Consider the following 12615-nt stretch of genomic DNA (forward strand, 5'->3'; position numbering starts at 1 on the left):
AGTTATGCCTGCTCCATGCTGGAATTTTACAAGTTTAGATTCTGCAGAAAATCATTAAGTATAAAGCAACCTAAAAATTTTTTGAGGAGCATCAAAACAGATAAAGTTTAAACCCTACACTGAGTCATCATTTAAAACATATCGATATCAAATTGACACTGGTCAAGCCGCAGAACAAATACTTAACGTGGCCATATTATGCTTTTCCATATTTTCTGTCATATCTACACAATGTTATGTCAGATTTTCATGTTAAACTTGGCCAAAACCAATATTCAAATTCAAATAATGAGGTAAACGTATTTTAGACAAATCCCAGTGAGCTAAAACGTTCAGAATTCGAACTCTTCTGAACACTCTGGTTTGAACAGTTTTTTTCTACTCTCTGCTGAGCAGGGCATGAAATTATCACCCGCCCAACTGCCAAATGCGGGTGAATTTTGCAATTGGCGTGTAACACTGTCAATGAGAATTAAGTGATTCAGATGCGTAACTATCGGTAAGCAGGGTACGCGTTTGCTTACGGGCCTGGTCCAATCAGGGGCCCGCATCACTGGAAGACACTGATTGACAGCCGGGGCTCCCTATCACATTTTCATTACTAACACAATCCCAGCAGTCCCACGTGCAGCCACTGACCAAGCGGGAGTGAGAACGGGTCAAATTAATTTCCTTGTTTCTGTTATGAAGACGAGACGTGTGTGTGACTCGAACAGCTCACATTTACCAACAAAACGTACAGCGAAAGACCGTGCAAAACATTTCAGACCGTCCTGCCAACATGTATACATTGTAGCATCAACTGTAACGATTTTTCACTCTTTAGTCTCTGAAAGTTGCTGCTGTTTCAATCTTGTCAGCTGTCTGCAGTGGGCGGGGCTGTTGCTCCCTTTCCCCCGCGACTGACGCGCACACACACACACACAAACAATCACACACGGTGGATGCGGGACAAAAACGCAGATGAGACCTACAGGATGACCTAAATTGAGGACAGCTACTTTATTGTAAGTGCAATGATAAGTTAAAGTCCAGTAAGTACTTTAAACCATATGAATGCGAGTCCCAGCCCAGGTTAGGAAATGAACTAACAATGTAAAGATCAACAAGCCACTGAGAGATATGTTCATATTTGATTCATTCAATAAATTATTATTTTGTGCCGTTTTCATATTATACCAACATCATCATCCTGAGCCTTTTTGGTGAGGTTCCTAGAAAATCTCAGCCCAGAGTAATTCATTAATAGTACTAATTATTATTCTCCCCAAAACAACTCCTTTTTATTTATTTTTTTATTTTTAAGAACTATACAAAAGAAGTTGCAACTTTTTTGCAACAACTCATGTGTTATGGTCCACATTCACCAGTGTTTTTTTGTTGTTGTGGTGCACGTAGGCTACTCCTGGTTTTGTCAGACATCTCATCTCTTATATGCAGTGGCGTAACGAGCAAACACCGGACCCCTATGCAGTATTATCAAAGCTGGCCCCCCTACTACAGCACTTGATACAATTTTCAAGCTTGATACTACCATGAATAGGACAGGATAGGGTCATAGAGACACAGCAAGTCCTGTTTTTCACCTTTTATGAGGCAAAAAAAAAACTGGCTGGTAAAAAGTCACTGTGGCAGGTGGATTTTTGTCGCTGGTAGTCAAAAAAGTTAACTTCATGCCCTGCTGTGGAGTGTTACGCAACACTTAGCCAAACTTCTCTGATTGGTCATCGGCTCAAGGTAGGCAGGGCTAGAGTGTTTTTTTTAAAAGATACTGCGGCGTAAAGGCGGTGACACACCAACCCGATTATCGGCCGCCGGACAGTCTGGCGAGGTCAGTGACTTGAGTCTGTTCCGTGCCATCGTCAGTCGGAGGAGCCGTTGGCTTTCATTTGGGCCGATTCGACTTGTTGAATCGGAAGGCGGGCAGTCGGACTCAATGATTGGTGGAGCGCTAACCCGGAAATGACGAGTGGGATGAGTGTGACTAACGGTTCTCAAAATCGGACGAAAATCTTTTAAACTGACCTTTGTTGATCTGAAATGAAGACAGATTCAGCAACTGCACGGCCTATTTCTTGCTTAAAATGTTTTCAGAAACACGTTTCAGTGAACTATTTTCGTAAAATATGAGATCGTATTCCAAACAAGCCGCCATAATGGCCAATCAGCTGCCGGTTTTCATTTTTTGGGCGGCAATACAGATTAGCGTCTTTTCTGCCGAAGGTCGGCCGTCGGGTTGGTGTGTCAGAGCCTTTAACATTGTTGTGTGTAGCTAAATGCTAACAGCAGTAAAATATGTAATCTTAGCTGCCAATTTTGTTAAATTCTCCCCAATTCCGGGTCACATTACTCCTGAAACGTTTCTGGTATGTAGTATTTGGTTTAAAATCCTTAATCTGCGATTATTTTTGACTGTAGAAAATGCTGCTATACTAGATTAGTGTTCACTGGTAACAATATTAGCTACATGCTAACGGCAATAAACAATGTCATTTTTGTTGCCAATGTTGTTAAATTCTCCCCAATTTCAGATTGCATTACTGCTGAAACATGTCCGGTTGGGTAGTACTTGGTTCAGGAGCCTTTATCTGCGATTATTAGCGACGGTAGAAAGTGCTGCGTCGTTCCATTAAAATCGAACTATTAAGTAGCTGCATGCTAACGCCAGATAGCTGTAATCTTGGCGGCCAATGCTGGTCAATTTTGGGTCACATTACTGCTGGGACATCCGGTTCTGTAGTATTTGGTTTAGAATCCTTTATTGGTGATTTTTCACGGTACAAAGTTCTGCTATATACTCCTTTGCAGTAGCTCCAGCTGCTACTAGTGAAACAAAACTGGAGCAGAACAGAGATTCAAGGAAACACGCTGGCCAATCAGAGCAGACTGGGCTTTCTCGGGAGGGGTTATTAAAGAGACAGGCGCTCCTACAGAGCATCTCATACAGAGGGTGAATACCGGTGCAGAAGCCATGGGCAGTATGAGAAACCAAGTGTTTTTTGAACATTAAAGCATGTAAACATGTTCTAGTAGAATCACAAAATACGTGAAAATGCTATTTAATAGTTTAAAAGCTGCCACAATTTTCTTTTTTTTCTTTTTATTTAAGGCCCAAACTTTCTTAACAGAGCTGTTTTCCAAACTATGGCCTTTGGTTTACATTTTGCATCCTAACATTTCTAATTATGAAACGATGCAGAAAAAAAAGCTTGATTACAGTGCTGCCCTACTGCATGTCAGCAATTTTAAAGTGAAAAGGCAAGATCACCAACCTGAGTCTCTTTGATGTTTTCACTGCGTCCATATTGATAAAGAGTCTCTACAGCAGCACAGATCACCTCCAGAGACAAAGTAAAAGTCTTCAACCAAGACATCAGATCACCTAGAGAGACAGACAGTTGTTTACATACAGAAGACCGTAAATTGTGTCAGACAATGCCTATGTTAAAAAATCTTCACAGCAGAATAAACAGGTTTAGAGCTGGTACAAGAAACAGTTTGTCATTATAGCTAATATAACCCTTCATGACAACTGTACGGGGGGTGAAGTTCTATATAACTCAGGTGTTTAAATTATATTAATAATATTAAGCAAGAAATTATTTTAATGGTGGATAGACCAAATGCCCAGATAGACATACATACATATGGTGGCGTGGCTTGTCCATCCCCATATGGAAGCTCTGTCAACGTATCGCTCCAATTAACAGCAACGGCCTCCTAGTATAACAACCTAGATATTGCCTAATACCAGACTGAATTTGTCATGTTAAAGTAATGGACTAGTTCCAGGGAATCTTATACACACGTATAATCTTGCTTTCATGCCACAATTTGCCACACCACCTTTATGAACAAACAGCTGACTTTTTATGTTTATCCCTATATTTTTACTTGGACTCTTTTTTTCTTGTGATTTACTGTTTTATACAACTGTAATAAGCATGGTTGGAGGGAGCCTGAGACCAACATGTTTCTGTAGTTGTTGAGAATGAATAACTGAAAACTTGAAAGTAGATCCTAATTAGCTGAGATTAGTACGCCTTTGTACTGAATCAAGAATCAATTTAAAATTAGGGCATCGTTTCAATCAGCCGATGCACAGCTGTGAGTACGATGTGAGGGACTGGTTCAAATGTGCTTGAAACTTTCATGGCAATAAAGGCCTTTGAATTTGAAATTTCAATTTGAGAGACAGAGAGATTATGACAATTCCAGACTCATCCTGTAAATTTCTCCCATCATCCTACACTTCATTTACTTACTAACTATCCTGTCCTTGGTATCTTCGTTCAAATGTGCGGCGATGTCTCCCATCACACACAGGATGTGACAGCAGGTTGTCACATTTACATCCTTTGAACTAAGAGCAAAAGTAAATACATTAAAACAATCTAGGTAACACTGAATTCTTAGCTGAAGATCAAACGTGACCTCAATTGTAAATGTCAATAAATATTGTGTGTCCCTCTCACCTGACCATGCTGTCCCAGGCATCCAGGATCTTCCCGTAGGGCAGTCTGGGGGACGAAGTAACAACCTTGGAGAGCAGCAGCCAGGCCCCGGCGGCGTGATCAGCGTCAGTGTGCGAGATCAGGTTAGTGATGAACGTCTGTGTGAACTTGTTCTGTTTGGACCAGATGGTGAAGGCCCTGTTGAAATATCGGCTGCAGACCGGGGACAAAAAAAAAATATCAGCAACAGCAGTGGGGATGTGATCATTTCCCCAGCAATGACACTATTTGTAGGTCAGTAAAGAAGAGAGAAATAATGATTGAAATGACTGCTAATACCTAATATTTTGTTGTAATATTCAGTATTCATTGTGTTTTAACTAGTTTCAATCTAAATACAAAAATAAAAGTGTTTAGTATTTCACATCATTTCTGCTGTATGACATGTTCTTATTTTGTATGAAACACAAACTGGACTGAATGTAGTTTTCCCCACCCGAGGTGCTGGCAATCATGACAGAGCAGGCCTAGCAGGTCCCAGGTCAGCCTCTGACTGGCATCCAGGTGGCGACTGGCAGAGTACGGTTTGACCTGGCTTAGCAGCACTTGGTCCAGAGATTCCAGGGCCTTGTCCTGTACTGAGTTTTCAGAGTCTACCACAGCTGGCACCACGCCCTGCAGCCATGCCTTCTGCACCACACTGCACTCCGGTTTAGCCTAGTGGTCAGAGAAAATAACAAAAAAATGTTTTTGTGTATTGGAAATTGTGTAACACATTTTCTTCTCTCGTCGCTAGATTGTTGGGAAAAGTAATCAGTATGCAAAATGTTGTACTGTCTCTCAGGGCTGCTGGTTGAGACTTACAGTAAGCAGCTCTCCTAAACACTGCAGGGCCTTCTTCTTCACAGAAACCGCTGGGTCTCTGCAGCGCTCTGACAATGTAGCCAGGTTCTCCCAGCTCATGGGGATTACGCTGTGTTTCAGGAGACCCACAAGGGCCTGTGGAGGGACGGCAGAGCACAGAGGTTAAAGATCATCTGTGCATCTATTTGTATACTGCACAGAAAGCTAGGGTGAAACTCATATACTGGTGACGTATCACTTATTGTACTCATCATTATTTGGATTTGAAACATGAAGCTGTCTGATGAAGCTCAGTTTCCAAGTTTCCAATACCTGCAATGCCGATTTTCTCACGTTAGTCTTCACGTCTTTTACACGCCTCAGGAGAAGAGCCAGGTTCTCTTTTGCTGCATCAAAAATATATGGTAACACATCTCTTGTCAGACTTTGAGGGTATTAATACCTACACAAGCTTGTAAACAATTCGTGCCCATAAATTTACAAAATGCCGCTCAATACCCAATGCATGTCATTAAAATCATTTGAATGGTAGCAGAGGTTGGTTTGTCTCACCGTCACAGTCGGAGCTGTCCGCGGTGCTTATCTCCACAGTCCTGAATGGCAGAGTGCGGTAGGTTTTCTGACTCTGCTGGGAACTCCCTGAAACATACAGTGATATCTATAAAACACCAACATTTCAAACAACATGCACAAGAGTGAACCAGGCCTGGCTATCAAACTGCAAAAAAAGGTACTTAAATGGGGGCCCTGCCTGTGAGTAAAGCCCCAGGGCCCGACGGCTTCACAGCAGAATCTTTTTAAGAGTTTTGCAATTGAACTGGCCAAAGCAAGGTATTGTTTATCTGGGTATCTTATTCCCTCCCCAGTTAAAAGACATAGTTAAAGTTATTATTTAATAAAATCTCTTGTGATGTTAATAGATGGGCGAGTTTGTGTTTCCAAGCTGAATTACCTTGTCCAATCTCTTCCTCTGGTGGTTTCCCGGTCATATTTTAAATGGTTTGACAGGCTAACAAAGACATTTATATGGAATGGTAAAATATTATATGGTATAATATTAATATCACTTTAAGGGTACTAGTATTGCAATTTTTTTTAAGTGATACCTAGCCCTACTCGCTAAACATGCCTGAGTGTGTACTGTACTGTCAAACAGTAAATTCTGTAATGAAGAAACAAGAGTGTACCTTCAGTAATTTCACCTTCCAGTACTGTCTGGGTTCCAGCTAAACAGAGAAAGTAGACAAGTTACTTTAGTGGAAAGTTTAAGATACAAACACAGCAGCTCTAAAAATATACAAACTTCCCCTTATATTCTCTTATAATTCAAAGAGTTATGTATTTTCATACTTCAGCTCTACAATGTGGTCTATTAAAAGTGCTCCTGGTTTCAGATGCAAAATTAGCCCAAATTCATCATATCGACACTTGTTTTACAGGACAACGTATATTTTCAAATACAGATGTTTTTACAATTCCATTGTGTGAATTTTCTCACTAGCAGAGAAGAGGTTGTGGACAGCCCGCGTGACGTTGAAAGAAGGCAGCTCCAGACACTGGGCCAGGCAGGCAAGGGCGTGGCCTTGGACAGTGGGCGAGTCATCCATCCGCCGAGCGAACAGCAGGCTCTGGATCAAGAACTTGTGAGGCAGGAAGCAGGTGAGCTCTAGGTCCTGACACTCTTCCAGCCTCCTCTCCGGCTGCTCCAGCAAAACCATCACCACGTCCACGGAAAACAGCCGGCACACCATCTACATAAGGCAGCAAAACAGACCGTACACACACAGATACCACTGACAGGATGTAATGAAGCCTGACTGAAATTTAGACCTGGGCTGCACCACCTACCTGAGCAGCACTTATTCATTTCATTGCTTTCATTGCAACGCCCATTTTAACAGGTTAGAGCAACCACGCTGCCTGTGTGAGCAGCGCGGCTCGGCTGAAATAGAGATCTGCAGTGTGCCCTATATTTTATGCGTACGGTTCTCAGCAAAAATAGATTTGTTGATAGTCATATTGACATCATACCAGCAACATTACACCGTTCACAACAGTTGCAATGTAGAATCTGTACAATAAGTCAAACATAAAAATTTTTTTTTTTAACTTATTAGTTCCTGTTTGTTTCAAATTAAAAGCCCTTTAGCGGTTCTGTCTAAAATACATATAAATTACATGAATAATGAAACGAAACATTGTATTATTGATGGCCATTATCAAAGGCAAACTCAATGTAAAAAGATAGGGCTGGCCGTAGCAGGGCCACAAAAGCAACACTGTCTGTATGGACACCACACATGTGCGAGCCGCAGCAGTTCAGCAAGGTAGCCGACACATACAGGTACAGGTAGACAATGGGGCCCAGGCCTTAGATTACAGCTATTGATAGCTTATATTCACTGGGGGGTATTTGCAGCCATTTTATTGGCATTAACCAGCTCCCGGTCTGTGTTCGGGAGGCAGACACCGTCACCACATTTAAAAGTCAACTTTAAACTTTCCTCTTTGATAAAGCTTCTAGTTAGGGAGTGAGCAGTTGCAGCGTTCGTCTAGACCAGCGGGGGAGGGTGTATTGCTGCACACACAGCACCTGTTCTCTTCTCTGCTTCTCTTCATAGTCGTCAGATTAATCTACCACATAACCAATGATATAATCAAAGTAGAGGAAGGCAGGCCAGTACAGCCCGATCCGGTTGGGGAGAGTTCTAGCCCGACCAGGCTCCTCTCCTTAACCTGCCTCTCTTAGTTATGCTGTCATAGTTTTAGACTGCCGGGGGACTTCCTTTGACACACTGAGTTTCACTCTTCTCTTTCTTTCCATCTGTGTGTCTTGTCCCAGAAATGCTTGTTACTAACCTAGCTCTGGGGAGCTTATTCCCCGGAGTCCTTATGGGTTTATTTTTCCCAGCATGTTTCCTTGGATTAGGGTGGCACCTAAATCATGGTTGCAGCTATCCCGGTGGTCCTGTTTGTCTATATGTACTTTAAGGCTGCACTGAAGAAGAAAAGCAGCATTGCCTGTTAATTTACACGCAATTTTACCTTTCTGTTTCTCCACAGTGGCCTCCTGCTTTAATATGTATTTTCCTGTCTTTTATTGGCTTACTTATTGAGTAGGCCTATTAGATTGTTATTTAAAGCAATAATCTAGTCAAAGGAGTTTCAAGCCTCTAGTTTTAATATGGTTATGGTCCATATTAAAACTAGAGGCCGTATGTGTGGTGATTGTGATTGCGTGGATGTGTTATTACTGCCCACTCAATTCAGCTTTGGCTACTACAGTAGCACCTGTGACATTAAAGATGCAGTAGGTAAGTCTTATAAAACTAACTTTCTGTCATATTTGCTGAAACTGACCCTATGTTCCAGTAGAACTACATGAATTATGTAAAAAAAAAAAAGACAGCTCCTCTGGCACCTCCAACAGCCTGTAGTGCCATTGACAAAATTCCACCGCTCCCGGTCGATTTTCTCCAATCAGGGCCACAGGGGTGGTCTATCTGCCTGTCAATCACTGCTCAGGCATGCACATGCATATATAGCGTTCTCCCCTCCCCCCTCCCCGGGCACGAGCTGCAGAAAAGTTTTCCAAAACTCCGTGAATAATGGAGTGGCTTTTCAGAGGTGGCGTGAGCTCCGGGATTTTAAAGATCTGAAGAACGATGCAGATGTAGCCACATTTCCTCTCAACAGGTAACATAATTACCATGAATGATTTATCTTTCACTTGGTTATTAGTAGTCAAAAGTCCACAAAGCTAGGTTGGTGAGGATGATAGTAACGTTAGCACAGTGGTCGGTCTGATATGATGCTGAAATGGCTAACAGTAGCCTGCTAGTTAGCATCGTTTTACTGTTGGTGAGTAAAGTTAACGTTGTGTTGACTGACTCGACATCACATGCAGGTTTATGAACAATATTTTTTCCTTTAATCTAGGCTACCTCCATCTGTCCATTCTCTGTGGGTGTGGTCTGACAAGGATACCCCGTCTTTGCTAACCCGTCCATCCCCTAACATGCAAAGGGTCTATCCTGAAAAACACAGAAAATAACACACATGATTGTAGGATAGACCCTTTGCATGTTAGGGGAGGGGATACACAAAATATCAGGGTGTTTTTTCACCTGATCTGTAACTTTTGCTAGGCCTATGTAGCTAAGGTGCATGGCAATATAGAACTTTGGAAAACACTCTTGATTATATTGAATATATATAAATAAAATATATATAATTTGATAGGCTTAGTCAATATTAGGCTTCGTCAATATGGTGCAGTGTATCTTAAAACAGTTGGGTTCAAAATCAGTGTTGTATATAATTTTCATGTTTGTATTATAGATTAAGGAAGAGGTCCTTATCGACTAGAGCATGTACAAAAACCTGCAATCATCATATATTGGGGTGTGAAGTGTGAACCATGACAAAAATATAAAATACAGACCAGATCAACATGTAGCGTTTGAGGTGACAATTCGGACTAGTTACCTTTGAGTGTCTGGAGTAGTTAAACAGCCACTTGATGAAGCAGGCATAGTCTGTACTTGCCATCTGAGACGTCAGCATACCCACAGCCTGGGCTCCATGGCTTCGAAACTCACTCTTCTCCACAATCTAAACATCCACAGCAGAAACACTATAAGTTATACTGATGCATCAGCATAGTGGAAAAAATGCAAACATCAAACTGTAAACTGCAAAAACATCTGTAAAATAGCCATGGATGGGACTGCTTTCATACCTTTAAGAGAAACAGTTGACACAGACTCTCTGAACTTTACACAAACAGGAAGTGCATCACTGCTGAGTGTTTGCAGGAGGATTTACCTGGAAGCAGATATGCTGCAGGAGGATATGCAGGAAAGGCAGCGCCAGCTCTTTCAGATCATCCACAAGATGACTGCAATCACAAACACATAAATCACATACAAAGTCTTATATTGTTTGTAACATTGTCTACAGTTAAATGGCTAGAAATACATTCAAGTAATCAACAAACAAGTTATCCTGATGTGAAGTGATCCTTCCACCAACAGAAATAAAGGAATTATTATGAGAGGGAGTTGCTTAATGTCACCATTTGTACGTTATTCTTTTGACAGCTGCATTGTAAGATGCAATTGTCTGAATAAATTAGGACAGATGTGGGTACCATAAAGAGATAATGTTGAAAAATTACAAGCAATTATACATTTTTATAGATTAGTAACCTCTAAAGATTTTGATGTGGTAGATATATTGATAAAAACAACAGATGGCAATCAGGATTCTACATCCATGCAACAAACTTCCTGTGACAAGTGCATTTACATTATTATAATAAACAATGTATCTAAAAACATCAATTCCCTCATTGACATTGTTTCAAATATGGTAAGCCAGTTAACAATGCATTTTTCAGCCCTTTTCCTTGAAGTCCTGTGACTTTGGTTGCTACAGTCCTTTTACTTCTAATCCTGAGTCAGTTTTCCCAATTTAACCATTACAGAAGCCATAGGTGTAATCTACAGCTGTTACTTCAATAACTCATATAGATATTTTATCATTAAAGTGAATAGAAATATTGGATCAGACTCTGTATTTGCCGATACTTAATGAGTATACTTAAAGGGGTGATAGAATGCAAAACTGATTTTACCTTGTCATAGTTGAATAATGACAGTTTAGTGGGTAACTAGGACATACATAGAACCTCTAAATCCCATTGACACCTCTTTTCTCTGCAAATCTTACTATTTGAAACTGCCTCTGAAAACGGGCGAATCTCAACGAGCCCCATAGTTGACATCAACTATTTCGGCTCCTCCTCATTTGGCTCTAGTCTGTCTTTGTCACGCCCCAACATTTGCATAGGCTACACAACTGACCTGAGATCAGTTAGTCTTCTGAATCTAGGTCGTGCAGATCTCAGAAATTGTATACATTGTTCAAATGCTATTTTACCATTAAATTCACTTCTGAGACTTTTTTATGCGAGAAATCAACTATGTAGAGGTCAAATATGGGCCGTTTTACGAAAATGTATGTCTAATTGCAAATTTTGTCCGACTGTGTGTCGGAGTTCAGCGCCGGTGCTGCCTGTGTAGCTGCCTTGCCGCCTGGCCTGCCTTCCTCCACAGACCCCGGCCTGCTGTGAGGTAGATGGAGCTCAGTCACGGCTGGCAGCCCACAGCACTCCATACCCGCGCAAAGTCACTGTTTTGGGCTAATGGATTACGAAACGCCCCTGCTCTGACAGAGCTCCAGGGCCTCCAACTCCCCTCTTCCTGCTAGCTAAATGCCCGGTGTATGTGAGTGAAAGCGCGGTCAGTGAGCTTGTTACACCAGCATTCTCTTACCACAGGTTCCAGTTACTCTTTTAATGTGTGTAATTATAATGTGTTGAGTTATTTAAACAAACGATTGGGGAAATAAACGCCGCTTGTCCGTGAGTCTCATCGATAGATCCTGCGGCTGGATGGAGCTCCATCAATGAGAGCTAGCTAGCCTCCTCTTAGAATTCCTCTGGAATTCACAAAAATTCATTAACTTGAAATCGGACACCGTTGTTAGGTTTATAAGACATTTAGTTAGATGTTGTGTAAGTGGCGTGACGAAATTCAAACTGTAAATATACTCGAATTAAGGCGAAAAGGAAGCTAACTATCCATGATTTGTAGCTAGGATTGAAGGGACAGTCACAGCTAACGAAACACCTAGATAGTCTTCACAAATATTAACTTGAAATCGGACACCGTTGTTAGGTTTATAAGACATATAGTTAGATGTTGTATAAGTGGCGTGACGAAATTCAAACTGTAAATATACTCGAATTAAGGCGAAAACGAAGCTAACTATCCGTGGTTTGTAGCTACACATAGCTAGGATTGAAGGGACAGTCGCAGCTAACGAAACACTTTGTCTTCACAAATATTCATTAACTTGAAATCGGCACCGTTGTTAGCTTTATAAGACCTTTAGTTAGATTTTGTATAAGTGGCGTTACATGTGTGTAACATGTGGTAAGAGATTGCTGGTGTAACAAGCTCGCTGACGGCGCTCTCACGCTCACACAACTGGCCATTTAGCTAGCAGGAAGAGGGGAGTTGAAGGCCCTGGAGCTCTGTCAGGGCAGCGGTGTTGGTAGTCCCTGCTGTGGGCTGCCAGCCGTGACGGAGCTCCAAGTACCTCATAGCAGGCCGGGGGCTGTGAAGGAAGGCAGGCCGGGCGGCGAGGCAGCACCAGCGGGCGGCGAGGCAGCACCAGCGGCTGAACTCCGACACACAGTCTTACCAAATTTGCAATTAGCCATCAATTT

The 12615-nt window shown here is 41.7% G+C and overlaps 1 protein-coding gene across 1 annotated transcript in view; it reads right to left on the reverse strand.

Annotated features, from left to right (window-relative positions):
• The window catches only part of ncapd3 (non-SMC condensin II complex, subunit D3), a 49863-nt gene that overhangs the window by 25294 nt on the left and 11954 nt on the right, over positions 1-12615 (reverse strand). Inside the window, exons 9-19 of the mRNA XM_039783375.1 lie at positions 10146-10218; positions 9807-9932; positions 6817-7069; positions 6506-6544; positions 5871-5957; positions 5631-5704; positions 5319-5453; positions 4951-5171; positions 4476-4667; positions 4266-4363; positions 3273-3382 (exon numbers count right to left, since the gene is read on the reverse strand). Coding sequence (XP_039639309.1) covers positions 3273-3382; positions 4266-4363; positions 4476-4667; positions 4951-5171; positions 5319-5453; positions 5631-5704; positions 5871-5957; positions 6506-6544; positions 6817-7069; positions 9807-9932; positions 10146-10218 — 1408 coding nt within the window. The remainder of the gene's footprint in view (positions 1-3272; positions 3383-4265; positions 4364-4475; positions 4668-4950; positions 5172-5318; positions 5454-5630; positions 5705-5870; positions 5958-6505; positions 6545-6816; positions 7070-9806; positions 9933-10145; positions 10219-12615) is intronic.

Source organism: Perca fluviatilis, chromosome 19, assembly GCF_010015445.1.
Source record: "Perca fluviatilis chromosome 19, GENO_Pfluv_1.0, whole genome shotgun sequence".
Taxonomy (NCBI): domain Eukaryota; kingdom Metazoa; phylum Chordata; class Actinopteri; order Perciformes; family Percidae; genus Perca; species Perca fluviatilis.